Source organism: Buteo buteo, chromosome 14 (assembly GCF_964188355.1).
Source record: "Buteo buteo chromosome 14, bButBut1.hap1.1, whole genome shotgun sequence".
NCBI classification, from domain to species: domain Eukaryota; kingdom Metazoa; phylum Chordata; class Aves; order Accipitriformes; family Accipitridae; genus Buteo; species Buteo buteo.
The window spans coordinates 30,126,212-30,150,250 of NC_134184.1; the positions used below are offsets into that span (position 1 = coordinate 30,126,212).

General features: G+C 36.9%; 1 protein-coding gene across 6 annotated transcripts in view; it reads right to left on the reverse strand.

Annotated features, from left to right (window-relative positions):
- TSC22D1 (TSC22 domain family member 1) overlaps positions 1-24,039 on the reverse strand; it is a 95,162-nt gene that overhangs the window by 44,423 nt on the left and 26,700 nt on the right. Inside the window, exons 3-4 of one of the 6 annotated variants that reach the window (XR_012652924.1) lie at positions 11,166-11,425; positions 8,029-10,193 (exon numbers count right to left, since the gene is read on the reverse strand). The exons of 3 other annotated variants lie outside the window; for them this stretch is intronic. Coding sequence is in view for 1 of the 3 variants with exons in the window: in XM_075046163.1 (XP_074902264.1) it covers positions 11,329-11,425 (97 nt within the window). In the remaining 2 variants the exon portion in view is untranslated. Of the gene's footprint in view, positions 1-8,028; positions 10,356-10,616; positions 11,426-24,039 lie in introns of those variants that run through there. 2 more of the 6 variants (XR_012652925.1, XM_075046163.1) reach the window with 2 other exon arrangements.

Sequence of the window (24,039 nt, forward strand, 5' to 3'; positions counted from 1 at the left end):
GGGCACATCAGCTCACAGAGCCTAAATCAAGACAAAGATTCCTAAAAGGTAAGATACCATGAGTTCGTAACAGTGTTAGATAGTACCTTGTCTATCCATAAGGACCACAATGTCTCTATGAAAATTCAGTAGCCACCTCTCAGGGAGGCTGTACTGCAGTTAACAGGTCCTCTCCTAATGCCATACAGAATTCTTATGGCTTCCCTACAAACGGGAAATGAAAGTGGTATTAATGAATCCTTTTGAGTTCTTAGATGAATGAAAGATCTTTTTATGAAAAAATCTTTTTATAGATGGCCTCAGGACTCAAAAGCATCTCCTCAAAATAGAAATCTTGAGCTGATGCTCTTATAAATACACCACAAAAGCAGGAGAGCCACTTCAGCATTCAAGTTCACTTCTAAAGTTAAAGATTTGAATAATTTTTTTCCCTCCAGTGGGACCTTTGGTCTTGATCTTCTATATTTCTATGGTTGTGACTGAGAAATACTCAAGTCCACCATATCTGAAGTTTAGAAAGTACTGAAAAGTTAAGTTGCAGGTCATGTTATTTCATTACCATTTCTAGAGGACATGATTCCCACCTTCCTCAAGCCCTAGCCCACTTTATTCCAAGTTTCACTGAGCTAGCACTCAGGTACTAAGCCATAGGAGTGGCAAAGCCACCTCTCGATAAGTAAATCTAGTGTTGTTTTGTAACACAAGGAAATCCCTTCTAAAAAAAAACCCAAACAAAACACATATTTACAGATACTTGTTCTGAACCAGGCTTGCACTCTTCAGATTCATTTACAACCTTCATCTTTAAACAAGTAACACATCTGTTGTTCATCACTGCAATAGCTACCATAAGCAAGCAGCTTCAGCAACTTACTACTTTGAGCTTCACAATTTAAGATTGAGAAGTAAAACCACCAAACACCACACATGGTTTAAAAATCCATACTGCTTACATAAGCCATTTCTTTTACTTAAAATGCAAATCAGTGACCAACAAAACCATGTTAATACTTTATTTAAAAATGAAAGAATTAACTGACTTAATGCCTTGTTAATCAGCCTGTGCTCAGCATTTAAACCTCACTGCCCTTACAGGGCAAGAGCATTCAGGTCAAGTCAAAAAAGCAGCACACAGGAGTAACAGATGGCAAAAAAAAAAGCTTCCTACAGCCCTATCTAGTGACAGAGGAGCACCACCACTGCAGTGACTGATCACCGCTCCTTGTGGGGACAAAAACATTCAATTACACATTAGTGCAGAATCATCAATAACTAGATAAATGTAGTATAATAATATTGTTTTGAAAGGCTGGGGAAAAGTTATTTTAAAGCCCTTATCTATTTAATGATTAAATGCTGGGTTTGATGGACTTTAAAGTCAAAAGGAAGAAACTGAAGTTCTGGGTTCCTAAAGCTGTTTACAAAAGTGATATTCTGCACCAACACACTATAACCATCTATAGAAATATACAGACATATCTATATATCTATTTATATAGATATAGACAGATATAGACATATAATCTCATTTGCACAGAAGAATATACCTGATACTCCAACATACTCTTACAGACTGCAAGAGCTTGGACTGAATATAAATTCATGCTTTTAACTTACCAAGCACTTAAAAAGATATCAAGACTAATGGTTTTGAAGCTGTAGAAAACAATATCCTGACTTTAAAAAACAGTCATCTGTATCCTTAACTAAACCTCCTTATAACCAGAGGAATAGCCTCCTTGCAGAACTCGTTATCTTAGTCTGCTTTCTGCAGGCAATCACAGTAGTTGCTTTAAGTTTGAGCTTATTTTGGTTTTAGCTTTCATTTTAAAGGTCAGTATGAACGTCTAGTGCTATGAAGCAGCTCTTTAAATAAGTTTAAGACATCAGAATTTAATTTACCACTTTCCTTTCATACTTCAATATAAATGTCACACAATGTATCATCTCCAAAACTCCTCCTCAGTGTAAAAAATAAATACACAAAATAGTGTTATTCAACTACAGATCCCTTTGTAACCTCATATATACATATTTGTGTACATATATGCACACCCCCATACAGATAATATTCATGGGTTGGAAAGATACTACTTTGATTTCTTCTATATATAAGAGCATAAAATGTTATATAAAACACTAAAATAGATATTTAGTTCCCTTACCTGTAAGAATGCTTTAATTTAGCAAGAGGCTAACACAAACTCGCAGCTGAAGCTGTCACTAACAGCACCATAGAGAAAAAACAACATATAAACTAAAAAAAAAATTAAAAAAAAAATCTTTCCACTACCTTTACATGAAGACACTACTACAAACGCAGTCAAAAAAACAAGGTCAGTGTGCTAAATAAGACAGGAACTAGGCAACAAGGGCAGAGGGCTTATTAAAAGTAGGTCTTCACTAGCAAAGCCTCACACCACTCAAGTACAAACTACTCCTTTTTAAAAAACCTCAAGCTGGGGAGGGGGAAATCAGGGTAGAATCCCCAGTCTTTGAAGATAATTATTTTTGTGTCATGTTAAAAAGAAAAAGAAACATTGTATCATATATTATATTGTACTTCAAACTATAGGTCTGGAAACTCCCACCAGTGGGATTTTTGTCTTTAAAAAACCTTGTATGACAGCCTATGCTTAAGTCGAATTTTGAGGGAACAATTTTCAATTTTGGGTGCAAGCAAGGAAATTCAAGCTCCTTTGGGGTGTAGATAAAAACCCTTGTCTTATAAACCAAATGAATTAGTTTTTGTACTGAAATACAATCCATGGCTCTCATTTAATAGGCAAAGTCTCCTTGGCATTGAGAGAAAAAGGGGAAAAAATGACATCATGAATTATTGTATACAGACTAAACTGAAGATTAGATTTGAGGTGGGAGGTAGAAACAGCATTCATAGCATATTACAGACACTATAATTCTAGGTTAAAAGGTAAATTCCTGTATTTTGATACAGGTCAAGGCTTTTTTTTTTTTAATCAAGATTAATATATTTCATACATTAGGTTATGGATCATATTGAAAGCAATGAATTTTCCAGGTTTATCTAAACTGCAAAGATTCTCCGATGGGTGGGGGGAGTTTGCTAAGTAAATAAAATCTCTTCTTCATTGTGCCAGAAATTAAAAAGGAAACACAGGAGCAAAGAAGGGGGGGGGGGGGGGGGGGAATATGGGACTCTGGCAGTTTTATTGTATTTGCTTTTAGCTAGAGCAGAAAACAGTTCCTTCAGGCAACACCACCACCTGCCTTTCAGAAAGCCAGTTACTAAGTGATTTACTCCAGTGCAGTCCACATAAAAAAAAAATGTTCCAAGGAATGTCCCGAGAATAACTGAATATCACATGCCAATCAAACTGGTGAGACTATTCACCGAACCAAGGCCTTACACAATCTGGTTCTTAAATATCTCCAATCAATAATTCTGCACTCTGTGCAAAGAAACAAATACAAACAGCTAGTCAAGTCATAACATCTTACATATACCTCTGTATTTATGTAAAGGCAAAAAGCAGACTTTATGAAGTACACTGAATTGCAGAGTAAGCCAGATTTTGAAACAGTAGGCACTGCAAGAGGGACACAAAACAGATGGTAGTTCAGGGTGACAAAATGTGGCAATATAAACCATTCTCTGCTTAAGCGTAAAGGCAAGTGAAGATCCTAGATTTATCGCATCCATGGCATTAAAGCCCTTAGAAAAAGGTTTGACTTGCAAAGTCAAAAGGAATGGGCAAGGAGCATAGGCCTTTGTATCATTTTATATTGCCACCAAGATTACAATTTTAAAAAGCCTTTGAAGAAGGCAGGAAATTAATCTGAAACAATAACTTAAGTGCAACTACAAGCAGGAATTTGGGTGTTAAGATTACCTGGAGAGACAAGCAAAATGCCCTGCAGCTGAAGTACTGCCACACTGGAAGCACTGGTTTGACTGCTAGCGGTGGAGACACATGCAAGTCTTCCAAGTAATATGTATTTTTGGAGAATGTGAGGACTGATATGGGGACAGAAGTTTCCTTGATTTTTCTTAAGCATTTATTCTCTGAACAAACATAGTATTGCTGTTCATCTTTCTCATCTGCAGAACTGCTTTATTAAAAAAAACAGTTCTGAGCTAGTTAAAAAGGAAGTATTACAGAGACCTGACTAGTGTACCCTTTCAACAGGGATAGATGGGAAAAGTCTCCAAAGCAGATGCAAGTATAGGGAAGAATAGCTTAAACAAAAAAAGTCAATAAAATTTAGCACTAATACAAGGGAACAGATACTTAAAAGATATCAGGCACACAAGTATAAAAGGGAACAAATATGTCAATACAGAAATCACTTCTTGGAACACTCCTCAGCACAGTATGTAACAGAATAAAGCATTATTGCTCCCTAAAATACTGAAAGAAAATAATTTCCTCGGATGCTTTGTAAATAATGTTTTAAAAAGTTCAGATATCAATCAAGCAATGTGTGAAAAATATTAGTTGTGTTCTAGGATACTATAGAGGTAAAACTGAGAAGAGGTTGACGCATGAAAAGCTAAAAAGTTTGTTACAGCACATTCATTTTTACTACTACTCTTAATTTATTAGGAGAGGAACTAATATAAGTTCTTTCTGTGAATGTCCCTATTCTCACGTTCCTATCAATTTTTTAACCTATTTCTAATTTCAACCAGATCTAATAGAGGGTTATAGCTTCCAAAGTTACATAAGCTCTTAAAAAGTAACATAAAAATAAATGGAGAAGTCCAGAAGCCCTTCTAACTTGTCCTTTCTTCCCTCTTAAAAAAAGCTGCAGCACTAATTCAACTGTTTTAGGCACCATTGGGTGATAAACATAACCAGTGCCCAAGGCATAATAAAGCTTCAAACTGGTGCTTATACTTTATTAGACACCAGAGAACCTAACCACACAAGCTACAAATCTATAGGAGTCCAGACTTTACTGGTGTCCTTGCTTGTAGGGGGGGAAAAAAAGCTTAGCTGCTGCCAAGTGATTTTCTGTCAAGTCTACTGCCTATTAAGGGAGAGTTTCTACATTAGCTGGCTGCTTGTTATTCCAATCCCTGCACTGTTCCAGTAACTGTCTCAGCCTCAATTTCTCTGTAGTCCTGAAGTCACTCAGGAACATCCCATCTGTACACAGCAACTGTGCTGAAGTCAGCTGTTCTTCATTTACTTTTACAAGCTGCAGTCTGATTTCATCTCTCCATTGTTTATACACTTACGCAAAGATTTTGCAAATTAATTTTTCATGCTTTCTCATCTAATGCAAAGTACTACCAGAGATCAGGAGGACATTTTAAAAGGTATTCCAAATTTTACTGTTCTGAAGAGTTCTAAACATTAGCCAGCAGCAGGTGTGTGAAAATTCCCTGGAAACACTGGAACAGATAAGGATGCTTTCCCAAGTCATGGTGTATATGTGTTCAAGGTAATTTCCACTGTTTCTCAGAGACACACGTTTCACATTCACGTTACCTCACTTACGCTCCACATTAAACAGTAATTACTTGCCTTCCACAATATCCTCTCTCACCAGTAAATGCCAGGATATACAACTGCAGGACAACATAACGAATGAGAACAGAATTAAACTTCTTCCTTAAGGAGCTGAGATTTCCTGATTTTATGCCTTAAGCCTTCTCCCAGCCATAGGGAACCAAGCTTTGGAAAAACTGGTAAGAATCTGTTATTTGTCAGCAATTTCTGCAAAATCACATGTCCAAACAGTCTTTCGATTCTTCCTGTAGCCCCATGCAGAGTACAAAACAGTGTATTTTATCTCCTGTTTTTAACAAAGGTTTCCTACCAACAAGAAGCAAAACGTTTACAAGCTCATGCTACCTAACCAGTTAAACCAATTTTAATCAAGGTAACATACAGAAAAAAGTGCATAAGCCACAGAAAATTCCATCATATTTTTACTAGTATTAAAACTACAAAAATATACTTATCTACCATTTAACCTACAGCTTCTCTAAAGCATTGTTTGACAACTCTTAATTTTTCACCAGAAAAGCTAAAACCAGAAACAGTAAATTTCCATATATGCCATGCCAATAATTCTAAAGATTACTTAAAGTGATATTAATTTCTAAAGAGTACCTTTCCTCAATAGCAGTTTACATTTGCTGGCAATCTTTCTGCATTAATATTATCGCTATTTTAATGTGGGCTCCAAATGAGGCAATTCCACCTGGTGAATAAGCCTCAGTTCAACTCAGCACAAAGCTAAATTTTGGGGAAATCTATCTAAATCGCACTTCAATATTCAAAATTCAATTACGATCACATGAACTATATTTATAATCATAAAAGTTTTGTTATTTCTTCAAATGCTATTTACTTCAGAATTAGAGATGGTATCTTTACCTGAATTTGGCAAGCATGGGTCAGATACTGGTAAGGTTGAAATTGTTGAAGCAGTTACTAAGAAGAAAACCACCCCAAGCCATATGCCTCTAATTGTTTGTGCAATATCTCACAACCATCCATCAGGATAAAACTATTTTGCCCCCATACAAGTGATACCCATTTGTGCAAGATAGATTTCTTCACTTACTGTTCCGTAACAGAAGCCTAAACACCACACATTTTCCTGACCTCCACTTGATCGGTACATAGAAAAAGAAAGAAACATCAGTTTCTACCAGAGAGAGAAAAGGAAAGCCACCCATGTGTGAGTGGATCAAGGAAATGAAACAATGTTTATCAGAACAGTAATTTTATATTCTTCAAAAAATATTAGCGAGCGATTAGGGAAGCATCACTGTCATCAGTAAAAGAAGCACAAATTTAATATGGTCTTCAAAACTACTTTTTAAATAGTTAATTCATCATGCCTTCCATGTCATTTAGACAACCCAGCTTAAGTAGCACAACCCAACAATTCCTGAAACAACCCACCAACTCACCTCATGTTGCCGATATCAACTTAGGGACCTGGCTTAGCAGCTGTGCAGCCACCAATTCTTCATAAAGTCCATGCAAGAAACAAAACTGGAATGGTTCGACCATTTGTTACCATTGCTTTCAGAGAATGCCTTTTTCCAGTTTTCAATTAAAAACACTTTCCTAAATGAACCCCTAAATCACATTCATTCTTTCAATGATCAGTAACAGAGGTCTGGCAAACCAAGGTATCAACCTACTTTCCTCAACCAATAAAAAAAAAAAAAAAAAGAGCTGAAAAAGGATTTTTGTCACTGCTACCTGCTCAAATCCCAGTGCCCTGCAAACAGGACTGGAGAAACAAAATCCAACTTACAGCACACCACTGCTGATGGAACCAGTCTGGCTTTCAGGAAGTTCATAGAAAACAGCTGATGTGTTGTTACCCATCTCCCTCACTGTAAAGCAAGGGAATATAAACACCCCAGAACCTATGCTCATTTTCTCCTTTATAAAATTAACATCATTTTCTCATTTACAAAAGGAACACATTTTTTGATACATCTCCCTTCTTTAAACTACTCTAAACTGACAAAGCATCTCTTACACGTGACAGGTTTAGCTCTGGTTGAAGTAGCAACATTAGCAAGATTTCCCCCCAAATTTCCTTATTTTTAAAGAGTAATTCTTCACTCTCAAAGCATCCCATAACAGAGAAAGAGTTGCAACATAAGCCACAGAGGGTGGACAGAAGGTGGAAAGAAGAAAGCAAATCTTTCAGGTTAAACAAGATAGCTCTTCTGGGATAGGAAAAAAGGAACTGTCAACAGCCAGGATTTTACTGACTGGCTATGAAACAATTAGGAGGAGCTGGCATCTGGTTAAGAAGATGTAAAGGATTACATGAAGTGAGTTAGGTAGCTCAGATGCTCAAGGAATCTTAAAGGGAATAGAAAGAGAAAAATAGGAACACTACAAGTCTATTTTGTGAAATTCTGTTAGTACTGGGGATTAAAAACCTCTAAAATCGTGCAGTGTTTTTCCATGTTTCCTGGAATTCTGGAGTCAGAAGAGTCACTCGATACTCATACAATTATTTTAAGTACAATATAAACAAGAAGAAAATGGTTTTAGACATCTTTATTATTTAATAACACAAAGGCAGGAGTTATTGCTCTAAAGGTGTATCAAGAACCCAGGATTCCAGCTGCAAAACTCAGAGCATGATAGTAATATGCTAACACAACACTGATAGACAAGAAGTATCAAAATACTGACTGTAGAATAGCAACAGGTTTTTTGGTTTGGGGTTTATTTTTCCCCTAATTGTGACTGGGGGGGGGAGTAAAGTCATTTTAGCAACTGAGACAATAACATTAGCAGCAGTTCTCAGTGCCCCTGTTATTTTACTATTAGTATTTTGTGTTCATAAGTATGTGATGGTCTTAAATTTACGTTTTACTACAGAACAAAATAACCAAAAACTGTGGCTGAGGCAAGTATACCTATTAAGGAAGGCACAAAAGATATCAAACCTTAAATGGACGAGAAGTTAGAAAAACAGGTATTTTCAACTCAAAGCACTGCTGGTACAGATCTTTAGCCACAGATGTTAGTATTTATTTCTAAGACTCACAGATCTTCAGCTTATAACTTCTAGATTACTCCTGTTCAGCACACAATTCGTGTCTATACCTGTAACAACTACTCAATTTTAAGGTCATCACATACCTATTTCCACATATTAAAAAAAAAGTATTGAATTTGATACATTAGAGTTAAACTGATTTCTCTTTAAACTTCAAAGTTCACAAGTGTTACTGTGGTTGCATAGTTTAACACATGCATCTGACTATCAGTTTTCTAAAAATACCAGGTTATAAATCTAGCATTTTACTCGATAACCACAGAAGCAGCAAGGCAAAGAAGTTTAATATTCACAGCAAAAAAAGGATATTAAAAAGCCATCCAACAGAGAGCCAAATTTCAGAAAGTCCAGTGAAAATGGCTCACTACATAAGTATGTACTTAAACAGCACCATCTGAACAATTATTTTTAGAATGTACTAAGACTGCAATGCATTCCAGCATAGTAAGAAGTCACAACCGCCATGAAGCAGTAGCCTCAGGGCTACGTTAAGACCGTTCAACAATTTAAATACGCTGGTGAATTTAATGAAAGATCTAGGCATTAGTTAAAAAACAATGTTTTGTGGTAACTGATTTAAGAAATTAATTGGATCCAAGCACAAGCATCTGACTAGTTTAGTCCAACTGCCAGAAGCAGAAAACAGGAAAATAAAAGTGCTCTTTACCTACTGCCAGAGGGTCCAGTTCACCCTCCTGCCACCCCTTCTCACACTCAGCTTCAGAACAAAGCTTTCCCCTTCCCTAATCTGAATGTTAAAAGTAAGTCCTATTCTTCAAAACTAATTTCCTATAGCGAAAAGAACAAAAGCACACGGGCATGCGTGTGTGTTGTTCACTACTGCCAAACATAAGGTTTTTATTTGAGATCTCGCAAGACATTTAATTATGTTTGACTATAGAATCCCTTAGGGGGAAAACAATTAAAAGCTTTCTGCTTTCTAACAAATAACTTTCCACTCTCAAAGAGAAAAAAAAAAAACACCTAAGTTTTTCCACTTTCATAGCTCTCAACACTTCCAACCTACCTTTTCTCAACACGAAACCATAGGAAACCTCAAAAGATGCAGTACTTCCCATGTTGCCATTGTGACATTTTTGGCTCAAATTTATTTAAGTAAACTTGGAGAGGTAGAAGCCTAATTAAATACCATTTTCACAAGAAGCTTTATTATTTCCCATCATTTAAATGGACTGTAGTAGAATAGGCTTTACAAATATAACAGTCTGAACCACAGCAGAACCCTGTTTCACAGATTCACATGGCATCTCCTATGCAGGGGACCGCAAGATCTGATCACATTAGACCTGTGAACTCTTAAACTTGGATTTATTGACTTGATCTTCAGATAGGAAGATGCCAGGTTTAGGTTTTGTAAAAGACATCTTCATGACACTGTAACAAAAGGACCATGGGAGGCCAAACAAATTTCCTAAAGAATGATGCGTTAGAAGTAATTTTCTGCCTAGGCCTCCATTTCTAGGGTGGCTCTGTGTGATGGAAAAAGTAGTCATTTCTTTCCCAATCCCATTTTTGTCAGGAGATCCTGCTTAAGGAAGGCCAAGATCCAAACCCAGTCATCTTCCAGCAACATAAATGGCTCTCAAGATCTTCTGCTGAAGGCTTGTGATGCAGTATAAAGGTTAGAAGGTGTCCTGAAGCAATTTGGAGGGAATGAAGAGGGAGAGAAGAGTCACAAGATGCACCAAAGTAATAATGCACGTAACATAGTTCCAAATGACTTCAACTCAGCATGAAAGAGGAACTGGTAAAATCTCCTTAGAATTTCATTGCCAGTTTTCAAGTGATTCCTTTTGCTAAAAATCAAAAGGAAATTTAGAATAAACTTCCTGTGCCAGCAATGACATAGCTGGAGAAAGAAAGGTCTGACCGATGTTTGCAAGGAAGCAGCTGTTGCTCTGCACAGCGTGAAGCGAGAAAGGCAGAATTTACCTGAGCTGATTCTACTGATTCCCCTTCTCTGCACCTGAGGGATTGCCGATCGTGTGGGTTAGTAGCACATCCCCTTAATCGGGGTGTTCCAGTCTATTTCCTTCACATGGACAAAGAAACAGGACTTAACAAACCCAGCAGCCACAGGCTCCTCTGAAGGAAGAACGTATTTACACGTTTAGAACTGGGGAACTTTTTCAGCGCTGGGAATCAAGTCGGATTTCAAACCCATCTGGCAGTTTCCACCTTATTGCTCATTCAAACCTAGCACTGGTGTAAAGAGACAGGGAGGAGATGAACATAGTGTGGCTATGGGCCATATACAATCACTGGCCTTACCTTGGCCCCAGCCACCAGTTTCTGCTCTTGACTTAGTTTCCTGTCTAAAAAGGGTCAGACGAAGAATGTCGTTAGTACTTCAAAGAACTGAAGTACAAATATGACCCATGGACAGGAAGCTTACACAGAGGCATAAAAAACATTCTTTCCAAGTGCCCAGGACATTTTTTTCTCCTCTCTCTCTCCCCCACATTTTTTCTTTAACTGCTCACACTATTTCCCTCTCTCAGCCTAGAGAAGTGGAAGACAACATCAACAAAAAAAAGCATAGAGAAACAGCATAAAGTCCATCCTTCACACCTGAGCGGATGGCAGTTCAAAGGGGCCCTACCTACCTGCAACCCTGTTGTTTGCTTCAAGAACTCTCTTTGCCCAAGGAAAAAGAGACGAGCAAATCCTGGAAGCAGATCCTTCCCCAAAGGAAGTTTCTTTCTGAGTCTGCAACCTGGAGCTTTTGCTTGAGACTCAGTCCTCTGAGCGGGTTCTTTCTTCAAACTCTCACACTGGTTCTTTACTTTTGTGGGCAGCTGGAAAAAGAATGAAGCCGTAGGCTGAGGCAGGGACTCCATACTTCCAGGATAGGGAGGCAGAAAGACTGGAGGGGAAGGAAAAGTGCTAGTTGGTAACTTCTTGAATAATGATCTGCATTCCCTCATTTTCTGCCACACAGAGACATACACATAGTCACTGCAATAGGGGAGGATGACAAGAGATGAGTACTAGACATGCAGTTTTTTCATGCTCTGATGCCAAAAAAAACCCCCAAAAACCAAAAACAAAAACCAAAAAACCAAAGTGTTGAGCCATGAACTTTCAAGACTTTTAAGACATCTACCAATAGATGAGATCAATCATAAGATGTTTTGTCCAGAAAGTTCTCTCAGTTTGTTACAAGTAGATGTAGGTGGGGAGAAAAAAAAATAATAAAATTTAAGTGCTCATTTCTTGGAAAAAATTCCAATCTCTCCTCTGTTCACTTTCTCTGAAGTGAATTAAAAATGGCATCTATTGCAATGCAGTGAACGTCTCCCCATAATCTCTTTAAGAAGAAACGATCATACTTACCTGAATGTTTTCCTCACCAACGACTTCCTAACCCCACCCCCAACTTCTCTGTAAAGGCCTCACTCCAATCTCAAGTCTTCTACTCTATTTGCAAAATCAGATCGATCAAACACTGACAGGAGTTTAATGGTCTTGTGACAACCTCTGACTTAACCTAGGCACATTATGATTACTGTGGAAGCTAAGAACCTACCCAAGTTCCTGGATCAGGTTTCTGGATTTCTAGAATATTCCTCTTTTTTCCTGAAAACCTAGATGTCCTAGGAATTAACTGTCATTACTTGAACAACAATAATATAATGCATAAGAGAGCTTTTCTTCTTCACAAATCCTGAGAGCTGGCAAGACTCCTGTGAAATTTTATCAGTAGCATGGAGCTAACATGCAACAAAACAGAAGTCACTGGACTTAAAACACAATTATATGCATAGCCTCTCATGTATGCATTTACTGGTTATTACCCATTGCAATACCTTTTGCACAACAGCAACAGTGTCTGGTATTTGCAAGTCGGGTAGCCGTTGTGCTGCGTGCCTCAGATGAGGCACTATCATTTTACTTGCAGTGCTCTTCATTTCTCTCAAGACAACAGGTATAGTATTATCCAATAGTTAACCAAGGAGGTAGGCTAGTCATTATGTCTGATGCAATTTCACTTAATTAATTTGGGGGCAATTTTGGTGGTTTCTTCATTCTCTCCTTTAGAGCACACACCTAAACAAAATAGCTTTATATGGTTAGGTATCTCATGTGTCCTTCAATTATAAGCTTTCCCCTACTCAAAGAAACCTTCCTTGATTGTGCTCCAAATAATACAAGGAGAAGTTGGAAAAAAAGCTAGGTTTTGTCATTAAAACCAGAGCAATAATATATTTTTAAAAAGGCATCTTTAATTTTTGCAGTTAGAGTAGCAGACAGGAAAATTTCCTTTTTATTTTCTTTTAAAAGGTGACAGATAAAGCTGTCAAGGACAGAACCCAATATCCTACAGTAATTAAAACAGAAAAATCAGCAAGCTTCTTCCAGAGAAACTGCTTGGGCATGCAGAAAGATACTCTGCTTCTTGGTTCCTCTGAGGATATTGAATATGGTGACAGTATCTCAATCTAAGAGATTTACTCTAAATAGCAAGACTATATCATAGAAATAATAGGATTGCCTTTTGGTGGAATTTCGTGACTTTTCAACAACATGAGACTGAGATGTGTTCCTATACATTTACAATTTGACACAATACTGCCTTTTTGATTATTTAGAGACTCAGGTTCAGTCTTTTCATCCCACGTGCATTTTTTTTGTGAAAGACGGTCTTTCTGTTTGGAAAGAATAACTGACCAACACACACGCATAGGTACTTGGCCAACAGATGTCTCCAGGCTGACGTTTACACTCTCCTCTTCCAGTAAGATAGAGGATACAAGATAAAAATAAAAAGATAAAACATAATAAACAGAACGTATTCAATGCAAATTTTTACTGCTCTGTACTTGCTGGCTAAGAAACTATCATAAAAGGACAGCATAATTAAAGCACATTTCTTCTTAAGAATCTCTTGTGAGTAGAAGGTTCTTTTTTACCAGATAACTTGCAATACCTTGAATCTCAGGAACTTTTCAAGTTGCTAATACTTGTTACTTAGAATTTGTAACTACAATGCCACATAGAGCATTATAGGCTTAATTTCAGGTGATGTGTTGAAGCCTACAAACACTACTAACACTTCTGAATTCAATATTCTTTTCCAGCTCTTAAGCAATAGAAGGTATCAGAGCAAATCAACCCAGATGAAGAAGCATGACCCAGCTTATTGCAGGTTCCTTTCAAACAGGAATCTGCCTAGGGCCTGTAATATCAAGACAAGGCTGTCTTTGAGAAATCCTCTTTCACCAGGGAAAGATCCTACTCACTGGAAAAAGACTCCAGATCGTCTTCAATATACTGCACAGTATGAAATCACCTATTGAATTTTCAGGAGCGTAGAAGAGAGGATTACTTGGTCTTATTCTCTTCATGTAGCAGTTCAGCAGAAGACACAAAGATCCAATGTAAAATTTAAGAAGAAAAAAAAGCATTATGAGGACTTTGTCCTTTGCTGTTTTCCCTCATGGAAATAGCTGAACAACAAAACAGTTTCTGGGAGATCAATCTGAAACATGCTGTTAGGAATAACTTGTTTTTAAATGCCTTTCCTTACACCAAGGTCACAGTACCTCTCCTTTTCCAAGAAAGGGAGAACCCTTTACTTCTGATTTTTATCCTTTTATACATCTTTCTTCCCTTGAACAGACTTGTCTTGAATTCTAAAGAATACACAAGGCTGGTAATTTTTGTGTTCTAGCTATCAAAAATACTAGCCTGATTATTTCCTATATGCAGATAAGTATTTCAGGCATATGATGTTGAAACAACATCTTTCTGCATTTTGAGATGAGAAATGCTAATAAATGCTCCTTTGTTCTTCGAAAGATTTAAAAGAATGGAAAAGAGCTCTAGAATAGACCATCCAAAGTACCTGAATCCCTCTTACGGGAATTTTGGGAGAGGTTTTTTTGTTGCCTCGCATCAGTCATCAGAAATGATTCACGCTATTGAGATGGGTAAGATGTATGTTCAGCTCCTTAAGCTGGCTTAACAACAGCTCTTCTCAGTCACTGTACCATAGAGTTTGCTGATTTACCTCAAGTGCAGGCTGTGATGGGAACCTTCTAGTTGGAGCAGGAAGAAATTATGGCTGTGATGACACAAGAACAACATATGTTGATGATCTTCAGATATAGATGAAGTCAGGAAAGGCACTGGTAGTTTTGTTTGTGAGCATACAGAAAATGGTAAGGAATCCTGTAATCAATGTTCTTATCTCCTTTGGGCAAAGAAAGGAATCTCTGCAACGTCCTTCCATAGCGACCTGGCTGTTGATAGATATTCTGGGAGGAAAACTCCCTTTAGTGCTTTCATCCACCTTCCTTCTCTACATGGCAGGTTTCACTGCCACACACTAATTCCAAGAGCCAGTGAAGAGTGATCCCCATTTTTCTGCATCAGTGAGCAGAAGCTCAACAGCCAGTAAAGAAAAGTTTAAATAATCGTGAGTAAATTCTACAGAATACCATCTGCAAAATAAGCAAAAAACTGAATCTATGTATTTGGTAAGTGGTATACAATATAAGCAACAATACTTTTTTTTTTTTATTTCTAATACTGCAGCTCCAACAGCTGCAGGATCCAAGTGAAAGAACACATAAACAAAACACAAACTGCCACACCTGATTCAAGTTACCTGCAGCTAGATCAACTATTTCTCAACCCTCAAACTTAAATTTTAAAGCATCATGCATTTATTTTAGATTTAAAGTGCAACTAGCCATATGCAGTATCCGCAGTTCCTAAAATGAAACGTGTTCTAGGTTAAGTAGTTGTTGCCCTGCTGCCATTAGTCATACCTCTAGAAATATGTGCAGCCTGCAAACCCACTGCAGGATCTATGCACCAGCATCCAGTTGAACTGTTATTCAAAATAAACATTACAAGAACAACAAATTTTAGTAAAGCATCTCTCTCGGAAACTAGCACCAACATGACATGCATATTAAAGTATCAACAGGAGTGATGTAAGGCTGACTGTTTAAATTCCAAGATACTGACACTATGAAAAAAATACTAGTTTCTCCAAACTTCCTAGTTTGGGGTTTTTTGGAGAGAAGGGGAGGAAGGGACTTGATGAGAGAGAAGGGAAGAATTCATTGAGCATTACAACAGCTATACCAGATAACGTTATCAAGTACCAAGATGAAGAAAAGGCAGCAAAACATTGGTCAAAGTGTTGATTTTAAAAGATTGTGTCATGCAGCCCATCATTAAAAGCTAAACTTGCAGACAAATAGAACGGTAGGAACCTTGACATCCTGAATTTCAGAATTTGTTTTAAAGCAGTTGGCCTCTCTCCAGAAATGTTTGGTGCTCAACTTCTCTAAAGGCCTACTAAAAACCAGAGGGCCACAGCGTTGTCTAGATTATCAGACAAGGTGTCGGACAATACCTACTCGAGATTGGTGTAGGTACCAATCCCTGAAAGACACTTCCTATTGCCAGTTTAGGAGTGGTAAAAAACTACGGCTTTTCCGAACTTAGGATGACAAAGAATTCCAAAATTGTATATAGCTGTCACAGTGACACCCATTTGAGAAACACAGACAGTATTTCTTGGCGCATATGTAACAGCAGGAAAATGCTAGGGCTATAAAATTGAATGATTGGTTGATTATAGAAAATACTACCTTTTAAACATAATTCCCATTAATAGATGCATCAATTTTACAGAATTTAACAAATACCCATTTCTTTAACAATGTTATAATTACTTTTCATTTTTAAAACTGTTTACATCGCAAGACGATTTTTACATGTCTTTATTAACACGCTTTTTGTTTCTTGTCAACTTTGTATGCCAAGTACAGTTGAGAGCAAACTTTTTTTTGGCCCAACTAAACCACGTTTTAAATCAGTTTCAACAGACTTTACTGGCCTTAATATACATTTGCCATAAAGACAGACCTTCATTTAGCCTTAGGGAAATTCTATGCTTCTGGTCAGAGTGCATGAGCCAATATTAAAAAAAAGAACCAAAAAAACACCACACCAGTGTTTCTAAGACATTGTATGATGTCAGATTGTTCACTTTTTTCCTCCTTAAGAAAGCCAACTATAGCAACAAATGTTACAGTATTTATGTATACCTTGAAGAAACTACATAAAATCTGTAGTTTAATATTAACAGTGTCTTTATACGTTCCTTTTTAGCTCTTAATACATGGCTTGCTTGATTTAATCCAATTCCATTTACATGCAATTAGTTTACATTAATTTCTTGCACTTTTTTTTTTTAAAGCATCACTTTTCATAATGAGTTCTCAATCTTCACATAATTCCCTACACGTCTCTGGTCAGGGTCTTTCAGCCAGTCTATCTGCAGAACCTGGAAGGTGAAATACTACACATAAGCAATGTTAAGAGGAGCAATTCCAGTACTGTTCAACAGCCACACCGTACTGGATGCCTGTGATTTGGGGTTCTTTTGGGGGGTGGGGCAAGGTCCAGACTGAATTTTCGGGTGAGAATAGCTCAAGACTTTTCTCTGTAGGTTTTCACCCTTGATCATCTCCTTCATGACTTTCCTCTGGTGTTTGGGATCTCTGTAGAACTCAAACACAGCAAAAATGCCCCTTTCACGCAGTATTTACTCAAATATATTTTTTTAATAGATTAATGTTAGTAAAGGGCAACATGGATGCACAAGAAAATAAAAGCTAAACAAATGATTTGTTTTTTTAAAGTCACCAGTTTTAAGAAGTTCTACTTTGGAAGTACTCAAACATGCATTTCAGAATTGAGCACTTACTGTGTTACTTTCCGTATCAAACAGTAACTTCTAAATGTTTTATGTTAAAAGAACTTCCTGATTCTAAAGCTTACAAATTTAGCATGCAATTTGACCAACAGGTTTGATCCTTTCCGCATTTTCAGTAGTGGTAAGAACTCTACAGCCAAAGCTGGACTGAGTTTTCTAGTAACTGTTACTGCTGAGATACAAACTGATGTCAAATGCTACTGTAAGCTGTATTAGTTCTCCAGCACTAAGAAGTGCGTGATATAACTAAGGCTTATTTTTGTCTAACACAAGCTGGTGACAGCAGAGACAGAAACCAATTTAGACTCATGACTTGCAAATGATGCACAAGCACACCATGATACCTCTGCAATATATAGTCTGACTCTAAGGTTCAAGATTCAAGTTTAGAAAGTCTCATGTGCAGTCAGTTATGTTTTAGATTAGTTAGATTTTTTATTTTTACCCTGTAGGTGTTACGAATACAAAAAAATGCATTCTGGATTATCTTGTACTGCTACCACCACACAAAACATGCTGTCTTTAATTAGCTAGTTAAATGTTTTCTGAAGATTTGCTGACTTAACTTTCCTTAGAGCCTAGTGTCTCAAATTCACCCATATTTTAGTATCAAATTAAAATTGTGTCATTCTCTCAAATACCACTTGGAATAAGACCACCTCAAGTTTTATAATAAAAATGTTCATAAGTCAACTGAGGTAAAGGCCATTTGAAATGTATCATTTGGCTTTGTTAAAGAAAAACTCTTTGCATTGAGTTGTCCCTGTATCTTCTCTCCATGTAAGCACCTTCACACCTACCTGCTTTGATCAGCCAGAACTCCCAGCTTTTGCACTAGAGACAATTAACTTTGGCAGTGCCTCTTCACAGGCATACCAGTGTGCAGTGTTTGACTGTCATTCTGTATCTGTTGAAATATTAGCACTTGGTTTAGGTTGCGTGTAAGAAGAAAAAAACAGTATCAAGTCATACATAAAAAAATACATATGAAAACACAAAGATCTAGTTCTAGCCTAGGCTTACTGCTTTTACAAAATTATTCAGAACAGGGAAAAAGACAGACACCAAACATCCATACCAAAATAGAAACTTACCCCACTGACTGATCTGGGTTGGAGAGTGTTTAACCATACATTGAATCTCACAGGACCCTCTTTCCTTCCAGTCAAGACTCCATTGACAAAAATAAACACAATCCAGGGCAGGGGAAAAAAAAAAAAAAAAAAAAAAAAAAAGAGCTTCCCACACACTCAGGCAAACACACAAGACACTATGAAACCTCTTAAAAAAAAACCACCATTTGAATCATTACTGAACACTTCTATATGATTAGTATCTACAATATGCACAGTTTATTTTGAAGCAAGTTTGACAACAACATACATCAGAGATATTCTTGACACGACTCTTTTAGCATGAAATTAGTTGCCTGATTTCCGATTTCTGTGTCAAAATGTAAAGGCCAGCGTTTCCTCAAAACAGCTGTTATATTTAATAAAATGCTTCTGCCTCTAAGTTCCTAAGATAAGCTCTCCTATAAAAGACCAGCAAGGCTCTTTTCCTTCCATCACATTTTCTTTTTAAGGCAAGATTCTAAAATTAGTTTGCAGCAGGACCAAGAGAGATCTGCATTAAAGTTCTCATGTTTTAGCTGTATATTATATGCAAACTATTGTATTTTCTACTTAATGGCTTTCTAGCTACAAAAAAAAAGTAAAAAAATCTCACAAGCATTCCATGCTGCCATTACGTCTACATGCAAAGTTCATATTAGAAAACTCTTAAGACACTCTTAAATCAAACTCCACCTTCTATTTTACTGAAATGTACAAAAAGGAAAGTATAGTGCATGTGACAAAGCTTCACATAGCCAATGTAAAGAAAACCACAATGCAGATGCCTAACAAAGTAGAAGTCCTTCACTGTTGGCATGTGTTCAAAATCCATTCTCTAGAGTTAAGCATTACATTATATAAAACTCAACTGAGAATGAGGGTGTTTTTAAGTGTAGTTACTCTTCCAAATAGCTATTTCCAAGTTTTAAATGATGCTTAATTCACAGTTTAATATCTGCATAACTAAAATCCCCATAACAATTTTGCAAACTAGACCAGAGTTTAACATTGCGTAACTGCTTTTTTTCCTCCTTTTTTTGCTGGACAAGCATTATATTGAGTATTACTTCATGTATATAATTTTACATGTGAACATCAAGTAATTTCCTGTTCTTTCATTTCGTAACTATTTTTATTGTAGACTTCAGTCCAGCAGAACAATTCCTCAAACAGAACTGCCAACTTCATACTTCAAGATGCGACTTACTGTAACAGTCCGCTATTCCTAGCCCAAGCAATCTTTTAACGTCCTTTTTCAAGCCATCAGGGAATTGTCATTTACCAGTCAAGTTCTTTCATTCTGTTTTATAAAATAAAGCATGCATATATATTTAAGCAGCCTGCATGACAGAAGGATCATATATGGTACCCAATAAAATGCATTCTAGTGGTATCTGCATAGGCAACTGCACAACTTTATTGGAGAGAAGCTATAGGAAGGACTTGGGTGAGCACTAAATGGCAGACCGCAATACAGCATTAAAACATTTTTTTTCCACATGAATTCAATGCAGGCTTCAGAAATACAGCATATTCAAGCTTATGCTAATCAAGAGTTTGCTTTTCCAGCAATATATCTTGATATTATGACTCAATATTTTCATTCATTCATTAAATTTTTTCCTCCTTGTATGTAGACGGAAAAAAGGGGTGTTTCCATACTACTGCAGTTCTTTACGAAAACATGCAATGAAACATATATTCTGCATTCAACGGAACTACATGGAAGATGCTTCCCATCTCTAAGGCGGGGGCAGAGCGCACTGGGGGGGAGGAAGACACAGGGAAGGGATACTCCACAACTCCAGTGGAATCACTTGAACACCTGTTAGCAGCATGTTCATTGGCAGATCATTTGCAAAGAGCCAATAATTTAACCATGATAACCTCAGCCTTAAGGAAATGAATCATTAACTGGACTGTACAGATTTTGAGCTCCACAGGATCTAGAGCTCTTTAACTGTAGTAAAATAATGCTGAGTATACACTAAAAAAAAGTATGCAAATATATGATGAATCTTTAACTGCAACTTAATAAACAGTGGTAGAAGACATTATTGAGAGAGTATAAGTACTTCAAAAGGAAAGTAACGAGACAAAACGTAAAATCTTAACATTGCTCAAAATGTAAATCCTAACATTCTTCTCACTACAGACAACCACTTCATGTCTTCTTCTCCTACAACACAACACATATTCCTTCCCTCTTCTTTATCACTTAAATCAGAGCAAATGGATATTCTGAGCAGTGTCCTAAATATTAATGTAAAAAAATTTTGTCTATTTAGCAGCTAACTATTACAGAAGTCAGTATCATCTGACTACCTGTTTTCCATCTATCAAGGCAAATTTAAACTACGACTACATGTTCATTTGGAGCATGAAAATATAGTGTAAACAAAGTTAATCTGAGGTAAAAACGTAACACTACGGACAAGAACATCAGTAATCCATCTCTACATGGCCTACTCATTAAGTACACAACTCAATGGGAGGCTCCAGAGTTAACTATGAGGAAGCCAAATTCTCCCAGGCTTAACAATCCACTTCAGAATTGCAGCTAACATTAAACGCAAAAAACTACAAGTTACAGGAAAAGCAGGCTAACAGCTATCGTAACAATAAATTCATCTCCATGTTTTATTAGAATTACTCATTTTGTTTAGTAAATGACTAAGAGTTACTAGAAATTTCTTTAGTTTACATACACAGTTTAAAACTTGTAAATTTCTAGTTATTATACTTAAATGGCTTGCAGTGATAAAACCACTCAGACTCCGCAAGATCAGTGGCCATTATGCATAGTTCTATCTCAATTTTGATTGGGTCTTCAAAACAAAAACAAACAAAAGAACATGACAAACCAAGTATTTCTGCTGCATGTTCCCTACAAAACAACCTCTGAAGCCACTGTTTAATTTAAATCCAGTTTGAGACCTCAAAGAATAGGGGTGTCATGAAAGCAACGGAGTAGATGAGCACGGCCCTATTTCTGCCTCCACAAGCACAAGGCAAGGGATGGCAAGAGGCATCCCCAACATTAGTCGTTCTGATGGACAACGACCAGCTATCCAGGTAGCACATCTCAAGCTGAGAGAGCAGCAGACCAGCCTGTTTTTTTCAGGCAGCCAGCAAGCCAAAAGACATAAAGCAAAAGGGAAACTACAGTGGGGAAGGCAGAGGAAAGAGGTACGAGAAGAGCTTAAATTATTGGGGCAAAGGGAAGAGCAGCGTAGCATTAGCAAAAGGATAACTGCAGTGCCACGGTCAAGGAGACATCTGATAGAAACCACCAGAAGCCCTACACACAACCCCCCTATTTTTATTTTTTTTTTAACTCCAGTACTCATGGAACTTTTTGTTTGCTTCTCAAACAAAAATACCCAGGGAGGGGAAGAAAACAGACTTGAAAGTCAATTATTTTAAGGTTGGTTCCTACATCCTACACTCCCCCTGTAGCAGAACCACTGACTGGAATGAACTCCACTGACTAGAACGCTCTTGCAGCATTAACTTTCTTCATTTATGAAGCCACTGGCAGGACTGGAGCCAATGTTATGGGTATAATACTTAGGCTTCAACATTAGCCTGACTATTGCATCAGCCACGCTATTTTTAAGTACAATTCAGCTTTTCTTTCACGATCTGATGCAAGCCTATATGTCTTTTGCTTTGTTTTTAAACATTGTTCAAATGCAGTTTGTTCAACACTACCTTATTTGCCAAATATATAAGAGCCATTCTAATATCATACAACATCTACCAGTGAGAACATTTATTAAAAGCAGTGACTGCTATGCTTGACAAGATAGCTGCTAATATTAAAATGTAGCCTTCTAAATAATATGCAAAGCTGGCAAAACATTTTTTGTTATAACTTCCATTTTACTATTTTAGGCTGTATGAAGGACAGTATCAAAATGCTTGGCATCACTGTGCAAAAAAGTTAAAAGGCATCACAGATATTAAACCCTGAAACCAAAACTTTTCTAACAGAGGCTCACACTAAAACAAATAAAAAGCACAACAATTTACAGTGGAAATTTTGAAAAATCAGATTATCAAGGTTTAAACAATCAAAGTAGGGGAATTCTCAGAAAGACAACTTTCAGTCTTCAAAACTTAGAACCAATACACATTCTTATTTGTGCTGTATTTCAAACAGCTTGATCAGTTAATATACAGCTTGACATTTTAATGCAGTTTTAACTTGAAATTTGTACATGCATTTTTTTTGGATGATCAATGCACACATTAGCACTTACCACAGCTGGCAATCATGCATTTAGAAAAAATTAGGTCCTGTCAAGAATATTTTGCAATAGATACAATTGTTCTTCCCCACGTTTTTTTTAATTGCCTGTACTGGGGAAGAAGAACATTAAGTTGCCAGTTTTTAAGCACCCAACATTTTAAAAAACCCTTCCCCTTTAACCAACCAAAGCACGGACGAATGTTTTGAAAGTGTTCTCCAACTGCAAATGGTTTTGAGTGCCCAGTTTCAAGTATCCTTGGCTCAGCTTCAGGAGCATTATTCCTTTGAGACCATCAATACAAGTGCATTTTAGAAAATTAAGAAGTAAGACTAGTCTGTGCTAGAATAAATACCATCCAAGAGACAGCATGAAATAAAGAATCAACTAAAACCAAAGGAGTTTTATTAGAACATGAAGCTGCAATAAAATGGAATGCAACAGATGAGTCAAAAGTACAAGAGAACTACTCTAGAAAAAAATGTTTCTTCCAATCCTCTGGGGTCAGGGAGGAACAAATGCCCTTCACTATATATTACCTTATTTTTGGTTTATCTAACCCAAACCAAAGTTCAAAATATTTCCATAGAAGCAAAACCACATTTATGAAACATTTATGAAAAGCAGTGCATACTCTCTTAGAAAGAATTCAACATTAAAAAAAAGCTTAGCTAAAAGGCTACTTGAAAACAAGAGTTTGGGAATTCTCAACCTAAGACTGCAGCAGAAATGCAACAGAATTCTTTATGCAGTTTTGCTGAGCTTTCCCCAGTTCCTACGCTGTGTATGTAAAAAAGCACCCTCCTACAGTTTTCAGACAGTTTACAACCTCAGAAAAAAATTTTAGAGTCTGATTTGTCAGGTAATTTAACTCAATTAGGAGGCTACAATCACTGGTTTGTTTCTCATGCTGGCTTTATCCTTCGACTTGCTTTCATTTTCAGCAAGGTACATTCAGGATGACATTTAAAATATTGGCAGTTTCTCAGCCGTAATACTAATATATCTTAAATATGTATCATGGGAAACCAGGCTTATCATGTGTGAAACTCCCGTTGTCATGGTGATAGAATCAGACCCCAAAATACAGGACCTGGCAAGGGGAAGACAGACTTGAAGATATCTTTTCTCTCCCGTTTCATTTAATACTTAACATCCTAGCTTTTTGAAAAAGTTTCACTGAAGTTCATGAAAAGGTAATCATCAGGCTCAAGACAGGGTGTTTGAAGAACAACATGCAGTTGCCAATTCCTCCACCTTTGTTTTGCCTTGAGTTATCTACCAAAGCCATTTAGCAATTCAACAAACAGGAAAAAAAAACCAAACAGTTTGAATAAATCTGAACAAGGATTCCAAAGCATATTCCATTTTC